This window comes from Triturus cristatus, chromosome 11 (genome assembly GCF_964204655.1).
Source record: "Triturus cristatus chromosome 11, aTriCri1.1, whole genome shotgun sequence".
NCBI classification, from domain to species: domain Eukaryota; kingdom Metazoa; phylum Chordata; class Amphibia; order Caudata; family Salamandridae; genus Triturus; species Triturus cristatus.
The window spans coordinates 122,028,133-122,053,563 of record NC_140594.1 but is presented as its reverse complement, the minus strand read 5'-3'; the positions used below and the strand labels follow the sequence as shown (position 1 = coordinate 122,053,563).

Genomic DNA, 25,431 nt, shown 5'->3' with positions numbered 1-25,431 from the left:
GCGGAGGAGGAGGCGGTGACGTAGGCATCCGAGGAGGCGTATACACCACAGAGTACACCGATCCCGATGACTCTCTCTTCCTCGACGGCGACCTTCGCCTCGACGGCGACCTTCGTCTCGACGGCGACCTTCGTCTCGACGGCGACCTTCGTCTCGACGGCAATCTTCGTCTCGACGGCAATCTTCGTCTCGACGGCAATCTTCGTCTCGACGGCGATCTTCGTCTCGACGGCGATCTGTGCCTCGACGGCGATCTTCTTGACCTCGAGCGTATCGACGTCGATCTCCTCTTCGACGGCGACGTCGACCGTCTCCTCTTCACCGACGGCGACCTCCCCTCGACGGCGAGCGCCGACGCCGGGTCCGATCTCGACACCGACTGCTGGACGGCGCCGTAGACGGCGTCGTCGCCGAAGATGCCGACGTAGTCGACGGCGGCCTATTCAGGTCCCTCGACGTCGACCGTCGGCGCCGCTTCTCCCCAGAGCCCTGGGGAGACGGCGAACAGATGGTAGTCATCCTCCTCGACGTCTCCGTCGACGCCCTCGACGTCGACGGGGAGTGGGAACGCTTACTGGTCTTCCTGCACCTGGGGAGCCCCCCAGAGGCCTCAGTATGGGCCAAATCAGCCCCATCAGACCCACCTGGTGCCTTCAGCCTTCTCTCCTCCAGGATTTGAAGCCTGATTTTCATTCTGTCCCTCAGGGTCCTGGCTGAGAACGAGTGGCAGATATCACAGTCTTCAGGCACGTGGGACTGGGGAAGGCAACCTATACACACCTCGTGTGGATCAGTTTTAGCCTTCTTTCTACCACATTCCGGGCACTTGTCGAACAAGCCAGGCATGTTGACAGTACCAGCCACTAAGCACTTGAAAAAGTGACAAAAATTGACAAAAACTACAATAAACCCTTGAAAAGGTGAGAGCTCAATGCTCCAGGGTCCTGCTAGCAGGAGCCGGAAAAAAGAACTGAAAGTAAATGGGACCTGCTGGGCATTCTGGGATACTGGGGAAAGTTCTGGAAATCTGGAAAGTTTTCTTAAAGGCACAGTATCCTGTTCTATTGCGGAAATCTGCAAGGCGGCCACTTGGAAGTCGGTCCATACCTTTGCTGCGCATTACTGTCTGGACTCGGATGCCAGGGCAGATGCTCAGGTTGGGCAGGCTTCGCTGCGAAATTTGTTCGCACAGTAGTGGTTTTGTCTTGTTGTTCTCCACCGCTGTTGTTGTGTGGGGATGGGCTTGCCATTCTATTCACTAGATTATGACTATACACAGAGATACCCTACTACAGAAGGAGTAGTTTCTTTTCTGTAACTCCAGTTCTGTAGTAGGGGTATCTCTGTTATAGTCATAAGCACCCGCCCTCCTCCCCGGTGGAGAGATTATTATTCATATGAAGAATGCTACAGGTCTGGCGTGCTACGCCTTAAAAAAGAACTGAAAGTAAATGGGACCTGCTGGGCATTCTGGGATACTGGGGAAAGTTCTGGAAATCTGGAAAGTTTTCTTAAAGGCACAGTATCCTGTTCTAAGCCACATAATGGCAGCCTATGGGGCTTGTCTGTCCACTCCTTCCTCTCTATCATTCCAGAGGCTTTTGCTGGTAGAGGCAGTGTTTTTTCCTATGTGGAAAAAAGCTAGACAGGCAGTGCTGTTTGTGGATGTTGGTGGAATTCTAGTTGAAGTACTGGACAGTGTAGCCTGTGGGTATAGGCTGCATTATCTGTCTTTAAATTAAATTCTCTCTTAAAGGTGTATGCAGGTCTGCATGATTTGTCACCTTTAGAGATTATTTTTTATTGCTCCGGGGTCCACGCACATGGGCGGGACTATTCACTAGATTATGACTATACACAGAGATCCCCTACTACAGAACTCAATGACTTAATCACAGTAGCGGACGTAAAAAAGGCGATCCACGACTTGGCCAGAAATAAGACACCAGGGGTGAGTGGATGGCATCCCTATAGAATATTATGACCAGATCTCCGTCCACCTTGCCCCTAAACTGGCTGACAAGTACAACGAAGCGCTCACCACTGGAACACTCTCGACATCGCTACCGGAATTCCTCCTCATTTCGCTCCTGAAACCAGACAGGATCAAACCTGCCTATCCTTCAACAGCCCGAATGCCCCCCTGTGCACAGATGACAAAATACTCAGCAAAATACTTACTGACCACTACCTCCAGATACTACCCACCATTGTACAACCCAATCAAAATGGGTTTGTCACGGGCTGCGGCACATCAAATAACTTTCAAGAAATCAGAGAAGAATGGATCACTTGTCCTGTTTTGACCAGGGTCTGGGGTTCTTACCATCTAAAATAAAAACCCTCATTCACGTACTACTTGTAGCAGCGGTATATCTTGGTTGTCCCCTTTCGTTTCTTACGTGAAAAGCGTCATCATTGGGTCTTATATGTGCTTTCCTCCACCAGGAGGGAGACCAACTGGTTATTCGCAGTAGTGATCAGGGATTGTGATCAGGAGTAGTGAGGGTGAGAGTGGAGTGAGCTTAAAATTACCTCCTTGCCCCTGGTTTAAATTTATTTAGTCAGGGGTGGGGCAAGATTAAAAAGATTTGCGGTGCGTGAATAGAAGGGCTACTGATCTATAGCACCTATGTTAGGAAATAGGTGGTTGACATGTTTCAACCCTATGGTTCTTCAGGACCGGATTGGCAGGTCACTATTGTGTGTTCTGCGAAGGTAAGTAATTGCACTTACCCTTTTTTCTTAGGGCGTCACGAAGTGCGCTGAAGTGTTATGGGTCAGTTGTACTTAGAACACTTAATTAAGGGCTCAGTGGCTCCCTCGGAGGGCGTGCGGAGCGAGCGTACTTCAACAGTGAGAAGTCTCGCTTGCTACTCATGTCATCTCCGTCTGACGTACTCCGGTCTTCATCATCAAATAACATCAGAAGGCTATTCTACATAATGGATCAGGCATCGCTGCGATACCCCCAGCCAGCATGCCTGCTACTAGATCTAGAGAAAGTTTTCAATACTATGTTCTGGGACTACCTCAACTGGCCTCGTTAGACGAACCCTAGCCTACATGAAACTGCTATATACCACCCCTGCCCACTGAGTATGTATTGGCCACCGAATCTCGGCCCCTTTCCCAGTAAACCGAGGCACACATCAGGGCGGTCTCTTTTCCCCAATCCTCTTCGCCATTGCCATGGAGCCATTGGCTCACAGACTTCGGTCGCAAGGAATACACTTAGGCATCCCCCTAGACTACACTATCCATGCAGTGTCGCTGTATGCTGATGACTTACTACTCTACCTTTGGGACACCACAGCGAGCATCAAGACAATATCTGCAACCTTCCGGGACTTCGAGGAGGACGCAAGCCTGTGAATAAACTGGGCAAAATCATATGTCTTCCCCTTGCGGCAAGATGCGCCCCCCCCCCCCCCAGGCCATTCACTTGGGCAGCACGCAACTGACATGGGCGGAGGCTGCGGTCCACTACCTCGGCATCCGCCTGTAACACTCACAACAAGATAGATCTATTTGAGGGCAAAATGAGGCGAGCCTTCAAAGCCATCACATCGCTAACATGGTTCTGGCAGCGCCTGCCCCTTGCCCTTACAGGCAAAATCGCCCTCACCAAAATGATCGTCCTCCCATGCCTGTTATACTATTTCATGACTGTACCGGTACACCAAACTCCCACCCCCCCCCCCCAGGCAATTCTTTCAGGATTTAGATTTGATGCTGGGAGATCTGCTCTGAGATGGCAAGAGGCGACGTGTAGCTCTCCGCAAACTACAGTTGCCGGTGGGTCAGGATGGACTCAGTGCTTCATCCTTCGAGCCCTGCCAACTTGCAGCACACCTCCAATGGGTATCCTGCTGGTTGACAGGAAAGAACTTATATGAAACTAGGACTGGGAATGGCTCCTTCGCCCTCAACGTTCTTCACCAGCTACTACAACCTACAGTCAAAGTACACTGCTCCTGGTCCTTACACGTCTGGGTGGCCCAGAAGTGCCTCACCAGTATTTTCTAATTGACACGACACATGCAACCCTATTCCCCCACATTCCCTCTCCAGGGGCTACCACGACTCCCCAGAGCCTTCACATCGGACCACCTCTCCGCATGGCACGAACAATTCATAGAGATTGTGGGTAACCTCTTTCAAACTGACACACATGGGGACCTCTCTGACACACCTCCTCCAAACTTTAGAGGTACAGCTGATGCATCCCCTGAATGACACCGAATGGAACATGCCCCTAGAGTCCCCCCAAAGCATCTCGTAATGCATGATTCAAGTACATCCAGTATATGATACTACATAGGGCATATCTCACGCCCTCACGATTAAACTGTATCTTCCCTACAGCACACCTAACATGCCCCAGATGACAGTCCCAAACAGCCGACCTTCAACATGATATGGCCATGCTCTAGTATTGCCCACTATTGGCACAACATACATGATAACCTAGCAGCTATCAGAGCTTACTATGCTGAGAATTTTTAAAAGGGGGAAGAACCATAAAGTGCAATCTCGCTCTACTACTGGCTAACTGTATCCTCGCCTTCAATTGGAGATCCCAACAACCCCCAGTGATTTCCCAATGGTACAGTGGACTCCTCCATCCGTTCAGGGGAAGCAGAGGGCACCGCCCTACAATGGGAAGAAGCCTGACATCTCTGTAAGCGACTCATAGCAGAATCCTGCAACACCATGGTCACCCAACTTTGAGAATGGACTCGAGAAGGACCCCTCCCCCCACATAAGCCCCTTTCATCAATGCATTTTCCCTGATGCCCTCCACTAGACCCACGGCTCCTTCCCATCACACCCCATATATTTTGTAAGCCTCCTCTCCCCACCCTCCATCGGGAGGAAGACCCAGCTCATGACATGAGAACGGTAACACAGGCCCTCGTAAGCAGCAGGCTGGACTACGTCAATGCACTCTACGCCGGAATCCCAGCCAAACACCTGCGTCGACTCCAGCGCATCCAAAACGCCTCCGCCTGACTGATCGTCAACGTACCCCGCCACTGCCACATCACCCCCCACCTGCGAGACCTCCACTGGCTCCCCGTCGAAAAGAGGATCACTTTCAAACACCTCACCCACGCACCCAAAGCACTCCACAACGCCGGACCAGCCTACCTGAACAGCAGACTCAACTTCCACACACCCTCCCGCCAGCTCCGCTCCGCCAGCCTCGCCCTCGCCACCGTCCCCCGCATCCAACGTACTACCTCCGGCAGCAGATCCTTCTCCTTCCTCGCCACCAAAACCTGGAACACCCTACCTACCCACCACGTCAGACCGAAGACCTACTCACCTTCAGAAAACACCTCAAGACCTGGCTTTTCGACCAGTAACGGCGCCGCCCCCCCAGTGCCTTGAGACCCTCACGGGTAAGTAGCGCGCTTTACAAATCCTCTGATTGATTGATTGATTGACATCACCTTGTTAACCCCTCATCCCCACTTTCTCCTCCATCGTTACTTAGAAGATCACGCACAGCACACCTTTGAATGGAGTCATAAGGACCAGCCCAATCTAACCTTCAAAAGTTAAAGCAACTTGCCCGTGAAAGGTTCCCCGGCAATGGACATACCATAATGTTGCGACTCATGTATTTGGATGCTTAAGCTATAGTAATGTGTAACCTGGAATTCATGCCTCTGGAAGTAATCCTAATAACTCTGAAACTGCTCTACATGACTGTACATTTTTCTTTTCAACTTTGCTATGCCAATTATTTCAATGCTTAAAAACTTCAATAAAGGGGGGCGTGGCTGGCAGTCGAAGCGAATGGCGGCTGGCTAGCGGAGCTCCACATTCCCGGAAAACATCCGATAATATCCTGACCCCAAGACGGTTGCATTTTGGAAAAAAAGAAAAGACGGTTCCCGGCACCGGAACCACTGCTGGCAGATAATTGGCTTTATTAGCGACATCACCTGTACTTGGTAAAACCTGTGGTGCTCGGCGGTGGGAACACATGGCGGCATCCGGACTCCGGGGAGTTACTACGGAGTCTCTAGCAAATCCTGCCAGCAATTGACCGGTGAGGACTTCCCTTGGCCACACTGCAGATGCCATACTGGGCACCGGGGACAATCGGAGCCTGCCCGGAGTAATAGAGGAGACGCGCGGGAGGGGTTGTCTGGGCCCTGCCGGGTGACGCTGCTACTGGAGGACCCGGCTTATAGGCCTTCACGTACGGATGACTCGGAGGCTGCCCCAGGCCAGAGAGTCGCTGTGGGAGAAGCTAGCACATCGCGACGAAGACCAGAGGTGGGACTCGGCCGCGCAGGGATCGGCGCTGTAGCTGGGCTTACCGCTGCCCGGGGGTGGACTCCTCAATGCCCCTGATTCGACACTGATGGATCTATAGGCCGCGCCGGGCTGCTGACACCGGTGGAGAGGCGCTGCCAGCGGGATCCAAGCCCCGAGGGTGGCGCTGTGTGCGCAAAGCTGCTGCTTGCTCCGGCGGGGTACTGTGGATTGTGGGCTGCGGGGAGTGGCCTAACAGCGGCCGCTGCTCCTGCCTGGGCTGAGATCGTACATCGCCTACCCCCCAGCAGACTGAAGCGGATCTATGCGACGTGGGGGGAGGAGGCTCACCCCTGTGGCCTCTGAATGAGGTGGGAAGCCTCGTGGCAGGCTACAAAAAGGCCTCACTCAGCAAAGTGGGAAAAGGCAGACAGCGGGCAAAACATAAGAGGCGCCGGAGTGGAGATTTGACCCCAAACTGATGCCCTAAGGAAGAGTGTGGCGGCGGTAGAGAGATATAGCGACCTGCTGACCTGACAGCTGTAGACGGCTGAAACAAGGAGAGGTCCTAGCCCGTACACCCTCGTATAAAACGTCTGGTGGACACCTAGGTATGCGAGACAACTACCCACGTGAGACACATATTGAGGCGATACCTGGATCCCTGTGGACCAGTCCCGGACACAGTGGCAGGGGGCTTGCGACAATACAGTCTAGGTGACTCAGATGTTTGAAGTGCTCTGATTGGCGCCTCCTATCTATCTATTGCTGCCCCTTGGGCCACGAGGACAGCCATAGCGATGGGAAGAGGTCCAAAGGCGAGCGTACAGGGCAAACTCGCAAAATTTGCATGGAATAAGACTGGGGAGGACCAGGAAACGCAGCGACTAGAAGACCAAGGGTCACAAAAAGAGTTGAGACCGCAGTCAGAACCTACACTACGCGACGTGCTGGAAGCCATCAGTGGAGTGAGGTCATCTCTGGATTCTGTCACCACTGAAGTATCCCTACTACGAGCAGACTTTCGGAAAATGGGCGAAAAAGTTAAAGACCTCAAACTGGTCACGTCATCACTGCATGATGACACGGCTCAAATCCAGACTCAGGTGGCCGAGTTGCAGAGCCAACACGTGAGGATGGCTCAACAGCTTGATGAGTATGAAGGAAGGGCCCGCAGGAACAATATTCGTATTTTAGGTGAGCCGGAACGGGCTGAGGGGCCAGCCGCGGACCTCTTTGTCGAAGACCTTATAGTAAAACATCTGCAGCCCAAAAGTCTCTCCAGGTATTTCTCAATTGAGCGAGCGCATCGAGTTCTGGAAGGAAGGGCAAAACCTGGAGCTCCTCCGAGACCACTAATAGCCCGTGTATTTAACTATAGAGACAGAGATATTATTTTGCAAACAGCACGGACAGGGCCCCCACTCAAAGTAGAGAACAGCGACGTCACTTTCTTCCCAGACTTCACGGCCAGGGTCCAGGCTCAACGATACAGCTTTCAGGCAGTAAAGAAAGAGCTCCGAGATCGAGAGGTGAAATATGCCATGCTGTTCCCGGCGAAACTGAGAGTGGAATCAGACGGAAAGACGTGCTTCTTCAACTCGCCGGAAGACGCGAGGGAATGGCTAGAGGGGTGGCGCAGAGTTGGTGGACACCGTCGAAACCGAAAGAGACACAAATGCATAGAGAGACTGAAGGGACTCTTACAGAGGATGGCCCCGCTGGTAACAAAAACACTTAGGCGTAACTCTGGTGGTGCGGCTGTACGATGGACGGGGACTGCCGGAACATCTACCTCCAAGAGTGCTTCGGGACACTGGTGAGAACGTTCCTATTATAACAGTGACCTACTGGCCTGGAGGGCATTTGCTATAGTAATGGTTACTGTTGCTAGGCCTCAGTTGGGAATGGTATTATTCTGTTCCTACATGGGCTGGGCTGGGAGCTCCCAGGATGGGGGTATACCACTGATCACTGTAGACGGGGATGGGGAGACCGCACACCCATTCTGTTTGGTATTTCTGGGAGGGGGAGAGGCACTCTGCCTACTTGGGGAGTGGGTAGTTCTAAATCCACGGGCAGGGCGGCAGGGAGGGGGGAGGTGAGGGGGTGGAGGGTCAGGTGTTCATTGTTTTTAGGACTGTTTTGATTCACAAAGTTGGTTATGCTTACTGCTACAAGCCAGTTCCGCACTAGATTGTATCTGCTGGAAGGACGAGCCAGGTCAGGCCCTGGCTATACCACTACAGAAGTTTGTCCAACACACACTCCTGCTGAATAGTTGCCTTCGTACCACATCGGACGATGGAGGGTAAAATGGATTCGTCGATCTCTATACTTTCCTGGAACGTAAACGGACTGGGAGATAAAATTAAGCAAGGCATTGTCCAGCAGTACTTGAAACGGCAGGCCCCAGACATAGTATTGTTGCAAGAAACACACATGGTGGGGAACAAAAGCAAAGCCCTAACATGATGGGGGTACAAACTCCTAGTACACGCCGACTTCACCACAAGATCTAGGGGAACTTGAATTCTAGTTAAGAGAAATCTAGCTATCATTGTAAAGAATACCCGGGTGGACCATGGGGGTAGATTTGCTGTCTTGGAGGCCCAATGAGAGGGGAGGGCGCTTAATATAATTTCAGTGTACCTACCTCCTGCGTTGGGTAAAGAAGCCTTGATAGCTCTTGGGAAAATATTGACTGACCTTCCGGTGGGCACACTGATAATTGGAGGAGACTACAACATGATCATGGAGGAAGATAAAGATAAATATCCCCAACAGGCGGGGGCACGTCCCAATATACAAATGAAAGAATTCACCACAGCCATGGGTCTAGTATATGTGGGGCGAACCCTGAAGCCCAATGAAATTCACTATACGTACTACTCCAATGCGCATAGAAGCTCATCTCGAATAGATTATTTTCTGACGCATGCAGCCTCCATTGGAAGTTTTCAAAAACCTGATGTTCTGCCCAGAGGCATTTCAGATCACTCGCCGATTTCTGTCAAACTTACACATTGGGAGAGACAGCCGCGTTCCACAATAGTTCTAAACCCGTGGTTACTGAAAATCCCTGATATCAGAGCCGAACGGTCAGCAAACCTGTAATTATTTTAATGAAAATACAGGCTCAGTAAGGACAGCGCAAACTTTGTGGGAGGCATGTAAAGTGGTGCTAAAGGGGCATGCCTTGTCCCTGAAGGTGGGATACATAAAGAAGAAACATAGCCAGTTAGCCCACTTGGAAGATGAGCTTCGTGAATTGGAACGAGTGACTTCAGATGAGCCCTCAGAGGAAGCATTGCACCACCTAGAAATAAAACAGGAAGAGTATAGGATCAAAGCTAGGGAACATATGGTGGCCAAGCACCTTAACATACAACATCGTCTATATGAACTCGGAGACAGGACTGGGAAGACGCTGGCCTGGTTGGAAAAGAGAGAGCAAGGGGAAAGGTGGGTGTCGAGCCTGACTATGTCTGATGGCAGCACCGTCACACATCCTAAAGATATAGCACAAGCCTTCGCGGATCACTTAGAGCAGATCTACTCTCCTTCCACTGTATACACTGCGGAGGACTCTCGCCAACTTCTTTCCGATGGTAATATATCAACTCTCTCAGACTCAGACAGAGTCGCACTAGAGGGTGACCTGACGGATGAAGAGATCCAAAAGGCGCTAAATCCACTCAGGGAAGGCCATGGGTCCCAACGGACTCCCCATCGAATTCTTGAAAGCAACTGCCTCATACGTTACCCCTCATTTGCGTGCCATGTACAATGAATGCTATGATCAAGGGAGGCTGCCCAGAGACCAGCGTGTTGCATCTATAGTTGTAATCCGTAAACCAGGGAAGCCTGGGGATCAATGTGGCTCTTACCGGCCGATTTCGTTGATCAACGCGGAATCCAAGATCCTAGCTAAAGTTCTGGCCACCAGATTGGTCCCGATTATCTCATCGCTGGTGCATCCTGACCAGTCTGGGTTTATGCCGGGGCGCAACACAGCACTGAACATCCGCCAACTTAACAACGTGCTGGCACAGAAGGAAGTTCTGGAAGAGGATGCTGTGGTGTTGTCATTAGATGCCTCTATGGCGTTTGATTCCATTGAGTGGCCATATTTATTTGAAGTCTTGGCCAAGATGGGATTTGGCCCGAAATTTCTAGGCTGGATTAAATTACTTTACGTGGATATAAAGGGCCAAGTGAGAGTTAATAACTATACCTCACGCGTATTCACATTGCGAAGAGGAACCCGACAGGGCTGTCCTCTGTCCCCATTGATATTTTCCTTGATGCTGGAACCATTGGCAGCCTGGATCCGTCGAGACGGGATGGTGCGGGGCCCGAAATGGGCAGAGGGCCAGGAAGATCGAATATCCCTGTACGCAGATGATATCCTGCTGTATCTAGCCTCCCCATATCAATCCATTTGCGGGGTCTTGGATATTTTCACGAATTTTGGAAAGTACTCTGGCTATCGAATAAACTGGAGTAAATCTGTTCTGTTTATGCTCCGGGGGCGGGTTCCCCGCCTCCCCCAAATTGCGCAATTGAGGTGGCAGAGGATGGCTTTCGGTACTTGGGAATCTATGCAACATCTGATCCTGCCCTTTTTTACGGTTGTAACCTGGTCCCCCCCACTGGCCCAGCTCAAAACAGATGTTAAACACTGGAGAGCCTTGCCCTTGTCACTGATAGGCCGTGCGGCCCTGTTTAAGATGCTGGCACTCCCCCGTTTCGAATAGATTTTCCAGAATTGCCCATATCGAGTTCCAGACACACATTTCACAGAGGTGGAGAGTGAGGTTAGAACCCTGCTCTGGGATGGAAGGGCACCCCGCATTGCCACCAACAAACTGACGAAAGGTTGGTACGACGGAGGTATAGCCCTCCCGGACCTTAGACTCTACTACTGGGCCTCGCAATTCGTGGTGATAAACCAGTGGATTTACTGCTCTCCTAATGATCCAGCATATATGCTAGACAGATATCAAACTGGACGTTCAGGGTATCTGGGAGCGCTGTACTCCAAAGAGAAGCGAGGGCGATATCTAGGGCCTCTCTCACATACACGGGCTATCTGGCATCGGGCTAACTCCCCCTTTGGGTGGTCAAACGTCCTCACAAAGGCAACGCCGCTATGGTATGCCCAAAGGTTGGGTTCTCTCTGTCATCAACCCGGCTTTGATAGGTGGGACACTATTGGGATCTCCGTCGTTGGCGACATGATCAAAAAGGGGTGGATCCACAATTTTAAGGCGCTTCAAGACCAGTATGCAATGGCACAGGGGGAGCAGTTTAGATGCATGCAGATCCGACACGCCCTCACCACAGCACTGCTGAACCCCGCAGAACTACCAGAGTCGTCGCCGTTGGAAGATCGGATGCTTGATGGGCCACTATATTCCAAAGCCATCTCGCTGACTTACAAAAAATTGTGCAACAACATTCCTGACACACTGCATAAGCTTAGAGAAAAATGGGAGGGGGACCTTGGATCACTTGAAGATGAAGATTGGCAGGCAGCTCTGATGTCCCCTAGGGAAGCAGCCATCACCCTCCGCTTCCGATTAATACAATTCAAAATTCTACATAGATCATATTTAACGGGAGTAACACGCGCAAAGCTAGGGGCCAGGACTGACCCACTCTGTCTCAGGGGTTGCAACTGTATGGTTACCTTTTTTCATACAATATGGGAATGCCCTCAGCTTCTTCAGCTATGGGAGGGGGCCACGACTCATATCCAAGCGGCCTTAGGGAAAGAATTGACTCTCACGCCGGGGTTGGGGCTGCTTAATATCTGGGCGGAAATGGATCTTACAGAGGTGGAACAACAGCTAGCCACACTTGGATATACCCTGGTCAAAAGAGAAATAGCTAAGGGGTGGGGGCGGCAAGTTCTCCAACTATACGAATATGGTTACGGGAAGTTGATAAACGTAGGATTGCAGAAAAGGAAGTTTTTATAATGCGGGGATGCCCTAAGAAGTGGGATAGGAAATGGGGCAAATGGAATGTGTACCGTGGTAATCTTTGTATTTTCACAGCGATGGAACTGGAAATGAGGCGCAATAGTGATCGAGCAATAGATAATATCTAAATGTGACTATTTTCCCTTGTTAATGTACGGATGTACTCATTGATTGCTGAAATGTCGACTCTAATGTATGCATAACTACAACTGAAACTAATAAAAATAAATTTAAAAAAAAAAAAAAACTTTAATAAAAAGAATTTTCAAAAAAAGAGATAAAGAACTGAATGTGGCCAACAGTGTGATGACTGAGTGTACTTTTCAGATGTCAAATAGCCCTCGGACATTCCACTGGAAGCACTTCTGGAAGGCGAACGAAACACCAAATAGCTAAAAACAAGTGCAGAGCGACAGCGCACACTGTTAATTTGTCATGCAGACAGCTTCAAAGTCAGACAAACCTAATCTAAAGGGCATAGGAAGCAAACATTGTTTCATGCAAGAAAAAGTTCTAGGTCAAATTACAAATGTTATATCACAAAAAACTATGGAAAGAATGGAGGCCGTTCAGAATCAAGCACACTGTGGTGTGGAAGATAGTGGTGGCTGGAGTCAAATACTACAACCCACACTCTGAGTACTTGCGTAGGTACATTGAAAGACTGATCCTATGTCCCTTGCTTTAGCCTCTGAAGAAGAGTAGCATGAATAACATTCCTTTGACAGAGGTACATGAAACGTCCACTAGTGAACAATCTATCAATCTAACTGAATTCCTGCTCTATTCAGTAGCTAGCTGAGCTTATCACCCTGCCAGTGTCTACCACCCTTCGGTTTTCTCTTATTAACACACTAAGTGGTTCAAGCTCCCAGAGGTAAACAGGTCGAGCATAAAGGGGAAGGGGGGGGACCTGTGCCTGCAGAAGAGCAACACACTGTGCTTCAAATATGTAGACCGCATTTCAGAGTATTTATCCAGGATGCTTCTCGCTGAGATGAAAGATCACAAACAAATCCTATCTACTTGCATATCAGAACCAGCTTGTTATGTTCTCCAGGCAACAACTTCCACCCAACCCCAGTAGGTAAAATTCAAAATGAGGTCAACCCTGAACAGGTATATGAATAGCTGTCTGAAACTTCCGACACCTATCCAACTCCTAAAAGGGGACCGGCAAATCACAGAAGAGTAGTGGTATGCAAGGGATGCCTGGGCTGTAGTGCATCAAGCTTTGGGCCTGTGTGTTCGTGGAAAACATGCATTATTGCTGATCAGCTCTTTGAAATGGAGGCTCGAACTTCCTGCTCGTGACTGAGGGAAGCTTGATTTGCTGCCAGCTTCTGCCATGCCTGCACTACTCAGTGTGTGAAGGAAGCTTAATACAGATTCGCACTCATGCTCTACTAAGGTGTGCGCGTGTGCCGGGGGCATGCACTCCTACAACCATGCTGTGCTTCAACTTTTTTGACACTACTTTTCTTTTTACTTACACTTTACGGTTAAAAAGGCAAATAAGGCACTTAACTGAATATTCCTTACATCACCTATTTGTTGCAGCAATTTGGAAAAAATAAATGAAACGGGAAACATAGTTTTCAACAGAATACCTAGCTACAGTGGCACGCTCAAGTTATTTTCCAGATGAACTCTTTAAAAATACACTATTAAATGACTGCAGCAACAAAAGGCCCACACTGAGTGGGCCACGGACTGTACCACGGGGGTACAGTAGGCTCAGAACAGTACTTCAAACACAGACGCAGGAGCGACATGGTATTTCAAGAGATTAGTGCACCTCAAATAGTACCGCGATCCGCCAATGCTATGGAGGACATTAGCCTTCAGTAGCCTTAAACCATCATCTTTGACGCTCACTGAAGCCTAATTGCCTTGGTCTGAGTAAGATGCTTCTTCACTAGCATACTTTCAGTGCTTTAAAGCTGCCTCGGGTTGGCAATAAGAGCTATGCACAGAATCTCCACGGTAACATGACTGAGGCGGATGGAGAAATGTGCAAGTTTCTCATAGAAAAGCAGAAAGGTAGGACAGGCATGTGAAACGTCCCTCCCTGTTTACTCTCAGGATTAGAACTTTGACCTTGTTAAAACCGGTATTCACTCAAAATACTAAAATGGTGCAGATTTAGAATTTGTAAAAGAACAGGCTGTCCTTCTGATGAGATGCCAGCGAGGAGGTGTGGACCAGTGGAAGTTTCCTCTGCGGACTGATGAGATAACACATCATGACACTGCAGATATTATTTACATGGGCACCCGTTAACTCAGAGCCTGGCAAGAATTTGCTGAATTTGCTCTCCAATCAGCGACTCTGGAAATTTCACTAGCACTGGCTGCCAACAAGCTTCGTGCAACAGTGCTACATCACATGAGCATTGACCAAGCAAGCGCAGGGCCTACTGACCAGTGAGGTACGAACATTAGGATAAAAGATCGTTCTAAAAGCAGCAGAGGGCATGGCATACTGGGTATGTGACAGCAGAGAGCAGCTCATGAACAGGCTCTCTGATCTCACCCGGTCTCATCACAGATCAGCACACAGGGTTGAAGACACTGCGCCTCTCCATTCTAATCAGACAGCATCAAACAGGGTGCATGGTCAGACCCAGAGTACGAGGTTTGAACCCAAATGCTCCTGTTGCAAACGTAAAGGTAATAGGCAATCGGGGGCCTGACACTACACAGTTGGTCAAACACCAGGTCTAGGACCACATAGGCTGGGTATCAAATAACAGCATTTGAAGTGGTTCCTGTCACACAGCAGAACCCGAAGTGGCCACAATAACCTCACAGGTTTCTATTTACATCACCATTCCACACACTCTGGCCTTACAGGTTCTTAGGAGTTGCTCTAGGGGTACAAGGTACTCGATAGGTTTGTATTACAGAGCAGTAAGTGGCTTACTGGGCCTCATGCGCCTGGGTACCCATCAAAGGGCAGAGCCAGGTACAGATTCTCCAATACATCTCTACCGATCACAGACCAGCACATCTGTAACATGTGTGACACTAACAGGATCCAGCGTTAGAAACAGCACACTTAGACAAGCAAAGCCTATTAGAGGGACCAAGATGTCCTTAAGCTCAAATCTTCAGGTGTTTGGCAGCAAGAAGCAGAAGAAAAGAAGACAGTCATTGGTGATTTAGTTTAGACAAGCATTATAATGGTACAGAGAATCCATAGGGCAGCCACTCAAATAATTGAAAACCACCAAGGCCAAAAAGGCACCTCTGTAAACATGCAACACATGGGGTACGTGTAATTTATATAATAACTGGTGAGAATACAGATATGGACAACAATGCCGGTCACTGCGATCATAGCTCTTCAGATCCAAATCCAACAAAACCAGTGCTCAGTGATCAAAATGATCAATTGGGAAGTCTTTAATTCATTCAGATGGATTCAATTAACACATACAAAAATATATTTGAAAATGAGAAGCAATGACATAGGATCCGAGAAATAAGTATTAGATCCACGAGTAACATTAGTAGGTCAGAAACATGTAGTCAATAGGAAGAAAATAGTCTTGGCATATGGGAACAGAGCTGAGAAAAGGAGACGAAGAGCCTGGGATTGGAGGGCACTGTCCTTGGTCCTGTTTTCTGCAATTTTCAGAAGCAACATTACAGAAGAGTATTGATAATTAATTAAAAGTGGCCTAAAGGGGACAACTAAGATATGACCCAGGTAGGACTAAAACCATGCACTAAGTCTGCAGAAGCTCTTTGGAGGACCAGCGGGTGGGAGAGATGAGCAGCTACCTAAAAGGAGGGGGACCTGGCAGTTATCACACGCTGGCAACAACCAGTCCGAAGCAGAAGAGACTCACTTAGCACAAGCCTTGCCTCCTGATCTCACCTACCCAACACTACTGCAAACTGAAGGCCAGAAAGGTAAAAAAGCAAGAGTTCAGAAGTGACATCCCACTCACCGGAATGGACATTTCTGGAAGTCTTTTGATTGCTGGAGATCTGGAACTGCCGTGGAGCAACCTTTATAAACCAGTGTAAACTGCAATGATGAAATAGAAGATGTTGATTAACCTCGAGGGTTTATCACGTAGCAGTCGAAAAAACAGACAAACAGAAAATGCACACATTGGTGCCACATGATCAGTGCAAACACAAGAGTGAATCGCACATCACAGCGTTTACTATGCAGAGCAACTGAAAGGGTCGAAAATCTCTACCTATGAATATCGGATACTACCAACTACCACATTCGAAATTCAGCAATGGGATATGCGATTCTTTGTGTTTTTCAGGATCCTAGCCGCTGGTGATCAAAGATAGCTTTTCAGGAGTTAATATATGCAAACAAACCCTCAAAAGTAAACCAAGACAAGCTTCAGGATAAAGGAAAGGCTACTGCATGTCAAATTCCACTCAACTCTAACAGTACTTCCTACGCACGCCCAGGCCAAGGAAACGTGTTTTGAACACATGTAACGTCACACAACGGAATCAAAGAGTCCAGAACAGAGAAGGGATGCCTGGTCCACCCGCTACATCCATTCCCATGTATGCTTACCACCACAGCCCCAGCAACCACATGTTCTTCCCACGACCCCGGCTGATGTGTGCTTGAGGTAAGCCTTGGTGAGCCAGGTCCCCTCTGCCCGTCTGCCAGCAGCCCCTGCACAGCCACTTCAACACATTTGCAAGTTTTCAATCTTACAAGTGAACCCCCAAAGAGGTCTATTTTGGCCCAAGCAATTACATCTCCAGAACACCGCAGACTTGCTGAATCTTTTCTATCGAAATAAACTTGCCACGCTTAAAACAGGCTTTCATGATCTCGGCAAAAAGCAGGGGTCACACAAATGTAGCAGACTAAACAGGGTGAAAATAGAATGCGTGTCCATCGATAGACACCTGGAATTTACATAATTTTTATTAACGGGGTGCAATTAAGGAAAGCAATCCTGACTGTATCCAGTTTACCGAATGGAGAAAAATATCCGATCCTCTCCTAGGAAACAAGGCTTACTTACAAAGCTGGCAGCAGATAAGGACTGCCTAAAGGTGCATCCACGAAAAGTAGGGTCGAACTGGCCTATAGGGCAAACATACGTGGTGCTCTGATGGGATGGTCTGACAGATCAGTGTGTGGGCCGATTTCTTTTAGCAGTTTGTGGGCCTGTTTTACACCCAGGTGGGCCAGATTTTAGTTCCAATTTCCCTATTACCACAACCATTGCCTGCAGAAAACACAAATGCATGCAGTCTCCCGTACCGTGCAAACTACCCACACAGCGGGTCTTTACAAGTTCAAAACGGACTTGATTTGCAAATATGGGCCACTATTTTATGGCTATCTGGATTGCAACCGGGGCCACTTTTAGTTTGGTTCACAGGCCTATTTTTTTGTCCCAGTCCGATCCCGACAAACAGAAGCAAATAGTCCAGTAGAATCAACTGGTTCCACTTCGCTCCTTTTCTGCATTTCAGGAAACCCATTTGAGAAATGGAACTGCAATTCTAGCCTAATTCTGTGGAAAATTGACCCATGCTAGTGAGGACTGTAGTTTTTAGGTCAAAGCCCAACAGACAGTGCAGCTGTCTGTTTTGCTAATTACATCTTGGCGATATTGGGAAAGCTTCCCTAGCAATGCATTCCACCCACTGCTTACCATTGGGTTTGTGGTTTGTAACTCACATTTGCTTGCTTTCTATATGCTCGCTCTATTTGTTTAAGGCTGTGCAGATCAGGTTTGTCCCTTCTGTTGCCCAACCCCTATTTACTGTATTCTTACACAAGTGCTCGATTTCTGTAAACAGGCCTTTTGATCTGATCACATTTGTTGTGCATTGAAACACAGAGGTCAAATGCCAGACTGTCTTTCAAGGAGCTTAGTGTTTATTTTTCTTTTCTCAGACTTCATAGTGAGAGGATTTATATGACAGTCATGCTGGCTACTGGGGATCTGCTTGAGGATGGCTATACAATGTTATTTTTTTCTAGCACACAACAGAATGTAAAGGTCTGTAAATGAACTGTGCAGATATTCGAGAATATATCAGAATATGGAAAGCTGAAATGAAGCACCTCTTTGGTAATTCTGGAGTGTGGTGGAAATAAATATCTTAATATGATAAAAAAAAATAAACACAATAGGTGATGACAGTTCCACACATTACTGTTTGTGTGTTGTATACTGTTATCAGTAAAACTGTATGACTGTCCAAATGTAATGGTAATTTCAACTGAATATGTATTGTCTGTAATGGAAGTACCACATCATATATACTTCACTTTACCCCACTACACTCGAATCTGCGCTACTCCACACCGCTGCAGTCTGCCCTGCACCACTCCAAACTGCGTCACTGCACTCTACTCTGCACCACTCCATACCAATGCACTCTATCCCACAATACTCTTCAATGCACCACTGTACTCTACACCACTCCACTCTATGCCACTCCACAATACTGCACTCTACTCTGTACCACTCCATTCTAGGCCAGTGCACTCTATGCCAGTCTAATCTACTCTGCCCTCTACGTCAGCCTATTCTATGCCACTGTACTCTAGCATGCACTACTCCACTCTACTCTGCTTCACTGTACTCTTCACCAATGCACGCTGCACCAGTTTACTCAAAACCAATGTACTCTACGTCAATCTACTCTGCATCACTCAACTGCACTCTATGCTACTACACTCTGAATTCATGCCACGCCACTCTAATCTAATCTATTCTGCACCACTGCACTCCTCGCCACGTCACTCAATGCCATGTCACTCTACTCAACCTATTTAGTCTATACCACTGGGGAAACGGCCTTAACAACGCGAGCTCAGCCAGGCATGCCTTTTCCCCGCAAGCCGAACCGCGTGTGCCTTAACCCAGACCTCGAAAAATATACTCGCCCACTTGCGAGTGAAATTTTATCAGGTCAAGCCATTTTTAGCACCTACTAGTTCCATCTGGCAAGTGAACTTAAGCTGGAAAGGAACAAGTGTTCTGTTCATTCAAAAAGTGAAGGGGCAATAAAGATGCCATTAAATCTCGTTTTTATCTTGACACATTTGCTGTCTGTTCAAGGAAAGAGGTCAAATGTCAGTGTGTCTTTTTACTAATTGCTGCTTGGAAAATAGAGTTTATTTTTCTTTCTCTTGCTACAGGTAAAGGTTTTTGTCAAGTGCGCGGATTGAAGATGTCAGTTTTTTTCTCCAACACATAATATTTAAATAAATAGCCTGTAAATGAATATTACAAATATTTAAAATATATCAGGAATTATGAAAGCATATTTGTTTTGTAATGAGGAAATGTGATGCAAATAGTTAAACAGGAGCAAAACAACATCAGAAAACTTCACTTTGTACACTATGGGCCCGATTCTGATGCGGTTTGGAAAGTTTCCCAACTGAATGGGTTTGGGAATGCTTTCCCACCGAATCGGATCGGGAGAGTCCACCCGACCGAGTACGATGCATCTGGATGCTTTCAGATATGATTTGGTTGGATTCCCATTGACTTCAATGGGAGCCTCTGTTCCGACTGAATGCATACGCTCCCATTGAAGTTAGGGGTGGCAGGGGAAAATCGGGCACCCTTTGGCGGGCACCCCCTGGTGTCTGGCATACTGTGCATGGCTGGTAAGAGAAGACCCATGGGTATCCCAACAGGCCTGATCGGGAAGGCTCCATGTGCAGGGGGGCCTACTACAGGCCCCCAAATTCTGATTCTGACTGCCGATTCGAGTTGGACGGCACGATTCGGAAAGGATATCCAAATCCAGCATCGTACTCGGCAGTTTGGAAATGCAGCCCGTAGAGATGCGCAATTCTGCTCCGTACGGCTTGGTCATTCCAAATGCTGTCAGGTTTGGATTGGGATATTCCTTACGTCTAACTCGGATCATACTCGGTCGGTTGGAAACCTTTCCGAGTCAGTTGGAAAGACACATTCCCGATCAGATTTGGACGGAGCAAATGACCGTAGGATGCCTTCCTAACCGCATCAGAAACAGGCCCTATATAGTGTTATCAGTAAAACTGCATGTCAGCGGGAATTTATGAGGCCATTTCAATGGAAAATCTGCTGATTGCAAATGACAGCATGGTTCAGTTATGTATTTATTAAAAGTGGTAGTTTAACATAATTGGGGAAAGTGCCTGCACCCTGCCTGATGACAATCGTGTTAACGAACTAAGAGGCAAGTCGGGTCATGTGTATCCTACATGTGGCTAGATTTGTACCATATATCAAGTCAAAAGGCTTTATTTCGATAAAAACATATCATAAAAGCTTTACAATTAAAAAAGAGTTTAAATTCATTTAAGTTAAAATCCAAATATCACATTAAGAGAAAGACATATCATAAATAAATGTTAAGAACGTATTAAACAATTTCTTTAAGCCTTTTGCTTCTGATGCGCCATGCCCAAGATAGGAATTTTGATAGGGCGCAAGCATACAGAGGGCGGGAGTCAGACATTAAAATACGTAACGCCTCAATGTAGTGCCTAGTGCCTAAGGAACGGCACAATTGCTTAAGCCATCTTCTTCTTGGGTATGCATACTGTGGGCATTCGAATAAAAAATGGGCCACAGACTCTTGTCTAGATAGACAAAAAGGACAAAATTCAGTGGTCTGGGCAGGGGGATTCCACCGGGAAGTAAAAACATAAAGTGGGAGAGTCCCGGTCCTAAATTTGAAATAAAGAGATCTATCAAAAGGTCTCTCAATAATGTCGAGATACAATTCCCGGATCGGCTGATCCTTGAATTCCAAAAAGTCCTCCGTGAGTCTACCCAATGTACAGTTCAATTTTCTTTGAGTCGCAATCCAATTCCAGTATAGAGACTTAAGCGTAGCTTTCGGTGGGGAAGACCTGTTTTCCCATGCTGCGCTTAGCCCCAGATTGCACAGGAGGATTTTCATGTCGCTCAGCCACTTTATCTTGTGCCATCCCGGGAGTGACATAACTTCGGAGAGGCCTTTGGCATATTTAGCTAGTTCCGGGACACGTCATAGTCGGGCCCATAGCAGTAGAGGGCGAAGTTTCGCCAGGTCATCAATAGGACGACAACCTAGTTCGAGCATCAGTGGGGTCGTTGGAGTACCTTGAGGGAGTGACATGATTGCCCTACAAAACTTTCTCTCAGCTCTTGACAACTCACTAATATTGCATGAACCCCACAGCTCAGCCCCGTAAAGAGCAGAGCTGACTGCCCTTGCTGCATAAATTTCCATAACAGGGGCTATGGGTCTAATAGCACAGGAGCGCTGTTCCTTCAGTAGGGCCCCTGTTACTCTCTTGTGGGCTAGCAACATCTTGCATAAGTGGGGGGCCCATTGCATATTATGAGATAAGCGGATCCCTAGGTAATCAAACACATCCACCCTCCCCAAAGGTACGTCATTTAATTTCAAAGGGCGCACAAGTTTTTTGGGGGGGTTCATCACAAGATATTTCGTTTTGTCAGTGTTAATTACCAGGCCCCGTTTAGCACAAAAGAGTTGGAAGTTATTTAATAATTTTTGGAGGCCCATAGGGGATTTGGAGAGTAAAAGGGTGTCGTCCGCGAAGAGGAGGGTAGGGATACGTTCCCCTGCCAGGGATGGTTCATCTGAAGGATCGTTCAGCAGATGCTCAACCACACCGTTCACATATAAGGAAAAAAGGGTGGGGGCTAGAACACATCCCTGGCGAACCCCTCTCTCTACCGGGATTCTACTAGTTCTCTCTCCATCCCTGCCCCATCTAATCTGGGCAAAGTTGTTTTCATGCAACCTTGCAATTAACAAAAGTAAGTAGTGGGGTACCCCCATATCAGCAAGGACTCTCCAGAGGGTCTCCCTGGGTACCAAATCAAAGGCAGTCTTTAAGTCGATAAATGCGAGATAAAGACTGCCCTTGCCTAGGACCACCACCTTCCAATACACTAGTAACAATCTAAATGTCTGTTCAATGGTACCAGTGCCTGTTCTAAATCCTGCCTGGTAGTCGGAAAGGATATTGGTTTCGTCGATCCATTGTGATAATCTGACCAACAACACCTTCCCGACTACCTTTTGGGTTATATCCAGCAGGCTTATAGGTCTATAGTTAGACGGGTCGTCCCTGGCCCCCTTTTTGAAAATAGGGACGACCTCCGCCCCTTTCCACGATGCCGGAATAGGAGCTCCCCTACTAATGGCATTGATCAAACAGCAAATAAATTTGCCCCAATTCGAAATATCCGAACGTAGCAGATCCCCGGGGATACCATCTAAGCCGGCTGCTTTTTGGGGCCTAATGTTACCAATTGCATACTCGACTTCTTTGATCGAGAAAGCGGAATCTGCCGAACCTACCCCCCAGTCATTGAGTGTCGTGATTGTGCCTAACGTATCGATTTCATAGTCTACGCTTCTTATTGGGAGGTCGGGAGTTGCTGACGCCACCCCCCGCACCAGATCATCATTAGAGGTGGCTATGGGGGAAGTTTCAAGAATATCCCCAGTGTGACCAGCATACAATTTAGTAAAGTGATCGACCCATGCTTGACTTGTGATATTGCATGTGATAAGTTCGCTGTCGGGTCTTGTTTTAGCTCTAATTGCATCCCAAAAACGCCTTGGATCTTTCCCCAAGCTGGCCTCTTTTAAGGAGCACCAGTATTCAAGCTCCCACTCCTTTCTAGCGTTTGCGAGGGTTTTCTTATATAATGTCCTAGCTCCCTGAATTGCTCCTTGATTTTTACTTTTGATGGCCTTAATCAAGAGTGATTTTGCATGTCTACAGGCAGATGTATACCAGTCATGTTTCCCCCTAGGGTTCCTAGTTACCTTGTTCTTGGCCAGATGCTCCTCTTTAGAAAACACATTCCCAATAGACCTAAGGGTTTCCACAAAGATGGAAGTGACCCGGCCAGGGGTCGAGAAGGCCGGGTCACTGTTTTCCAACTCCATTTGTGAGGCAATAAGCAGTGTGTGTATAGTGTTGAGTTTGGTTTCATCCTTGGAGACCAAACTCCACTTCAAACGTCTCCCACAAGAGGAGATAGAGATTTTATTAGCTACCTTAGGAGATGTTTTAATCCTATCGTTGGGCCAGGGATTCCTAAGGGACAAGGAAAGCGAATTATGGTCGCTTTCAACTGTAGACAAAACGACCATATCCTGGACAAAACCCCAGAGAAAGAAATCTAGCATGATATAGTCGATCCTTGAGGTGCAGTTAGGTCTGTTAAATGTGGCCGCGCCCATAGGATCTGAGCGTGTGCGGCCATTGGCAGCTCTCAAGTCGAACTCCAGCGTTAGAGCATTCAACTGGATCGCAGTTGCAGACCATTTTTTAACCGGGGGGATGGCCAAAGACGGGATGCCCCATCTTTCGTCATCCTCAGCCGGGTCAGAAGCGTCATCCTGTATCAGGGGCTCGTAGGTGCAATTAAAGTCGCCCGCGACCAGAACTTTAGCTCGAACTGTATTTTCTCTCAACATCGTGTCAAGAATGGAGACTGTCGGAGACGTAGAGCCACACTTAGCACCTCTGGCATATACATTAAGTACATCAAGAATAAATCCCCTTTGGGGACCTCTCAGGGAAATTCCTAGGATATCAGGACAATTGATTTGTTTTGCATCTATACGAAGATTTAGAGCAATGCTTATCCAAATGAGTAGGCCTCCAGAGGGACGGCCTATCCCATTTCTAGCAAGAACTGCAGGAACAAAATAGGTGACATAACCTACCCGGTGTAAAGGTTCTAAACTCCAGGTCTCTTGGAATAAACAGATCGTGTGTGCCTCTACTAAGGCATTCCACTCCGGAAGGCATAATTTCCTGTGGATGCCAGCAAGATTCCAACTTAGAATTTTTAGAGTACCAAGAGGATCTTGGACGACATTTTTTTGGGCACTTTGGTGGACAATAGAGGGCGTGAATAAAACAGGGGGCACAAGCTCAGTGGAGACCTGAGGCGGTATGCTCCCATGCCCTGTGGTCACAATGGAGCATGGGCTTAGAGCGGAGGCCTGCGGGGTTTCTTGAGGAATTAATTTCGGGGATGAGGCAGTCTTGGTGGAATCAATACTGTTTTCAAAGACAAAACTATCTAGGGGCTGGGATAATTTGGGACTGTCATGTTCGGTGACCTCAGGGCGATTTACTGGACCCGATGATGGTCAATCCACTTCCTCTAAACAGCTAAATCTGTTAGCGAGTGGTAAACCTCTCCAGCCAACAGAGAGAGCTGCGTCTCTGCCCTCGTAATCCGGCCAATCGCACCACTCCCTTCTTATATTCCAGTTGTTTATTTGTGGCATGTTCCTATCGGGGATGTCGGCCCAATAGTGTGTGGGAGGATAAAAGGAAGAGAGCCTTCTCACCTTTATTCCATCGTACTTAGGCCACAAGCCACGACGGCAAATATAATCCGCCGTACGTGGATTGTCAAAATTAACTATAATGCAGTCCCCTTGGCTTGTTTTCTTCTCGCTTCCCACCCAAGGGACCCTACGCACCATTAGGATCCTACTACCACAGGAGGGTGGGAGCGGTCTGTTGGTATTGAGCCAATGCTGGACCTTGTTTTTTAAGGCCCACGTTGGTTCCTCAGCTTTTGGCCTTAACTCGGGGACACCGGTCAGGATCACAACATATGGATCTGCGTCTGCTGGTAGATGTATGTGGTGCCCGTGCTCCCCCCTGATATTATCATTAGGGTGTGTTGGCCCTGAGGATTTAAGTAGTGTGTTTTCCGAGATTTTGGCAGGGCCGGGGGGTTTAGGGGGCTCCACAACTTTCTTTAATTGAGCTGGCAGTGGCTTTGATCTTGTGTTTAATACATGGGAGGGTGCATTTGCCAGTAGCCGCTCCGTTCTCAAGGTTGTGGGGGTTGGTTGCGGTTCCTCATGAGAAGCCAGCCCAACGCCCAACTGGACCCTAGGGGAAACATTCATTGAGGATAACTGTTTTTCAATGTTAGAAAGGGATAGTGCAATGGGTTGCATAAAGTCTTTGATAAGCTCTTCTAATCTAGATAAAAATAAGTTTTTGGCCTCGCAGACTTTGCAACCCTCGCCCAAACTACCAAGGTCACCAAGAGTTGTTATGTTTGTGGGCGGAGCAGTTATATCAGTGGCTGAATTAGGTAGGTTACTCTGATTAGGTATGCTTTTGCTTTGTGCCCGAATAG

General features: G+C 48.0%; 1 protein-coding gene across 2 annotated transcripts in view; it reads right to left on the bottom strand.

Moving 5' to 3' along the window:
• Window positions 1-25,431, bottom strand: part of PISD (phosphatidylserine decarboxylase) — a 351,855-nt gene that overhangs the window by 292,017 nt on the left and 34,407 nt on the right. For both annotated transcript variants that reach the window (XM_085635874.1, XM_085635875.1), the window contains exon 2: window positions 16,222-16,301. In XM_085635874.1, the coding sequence (XP_085492000.1) occupies window positions 16,222-16,301 (80 nt within the window). The remainder of the gene's footprint in view (window positions 1-16,221; window positions 16,302-25,431) is intronic.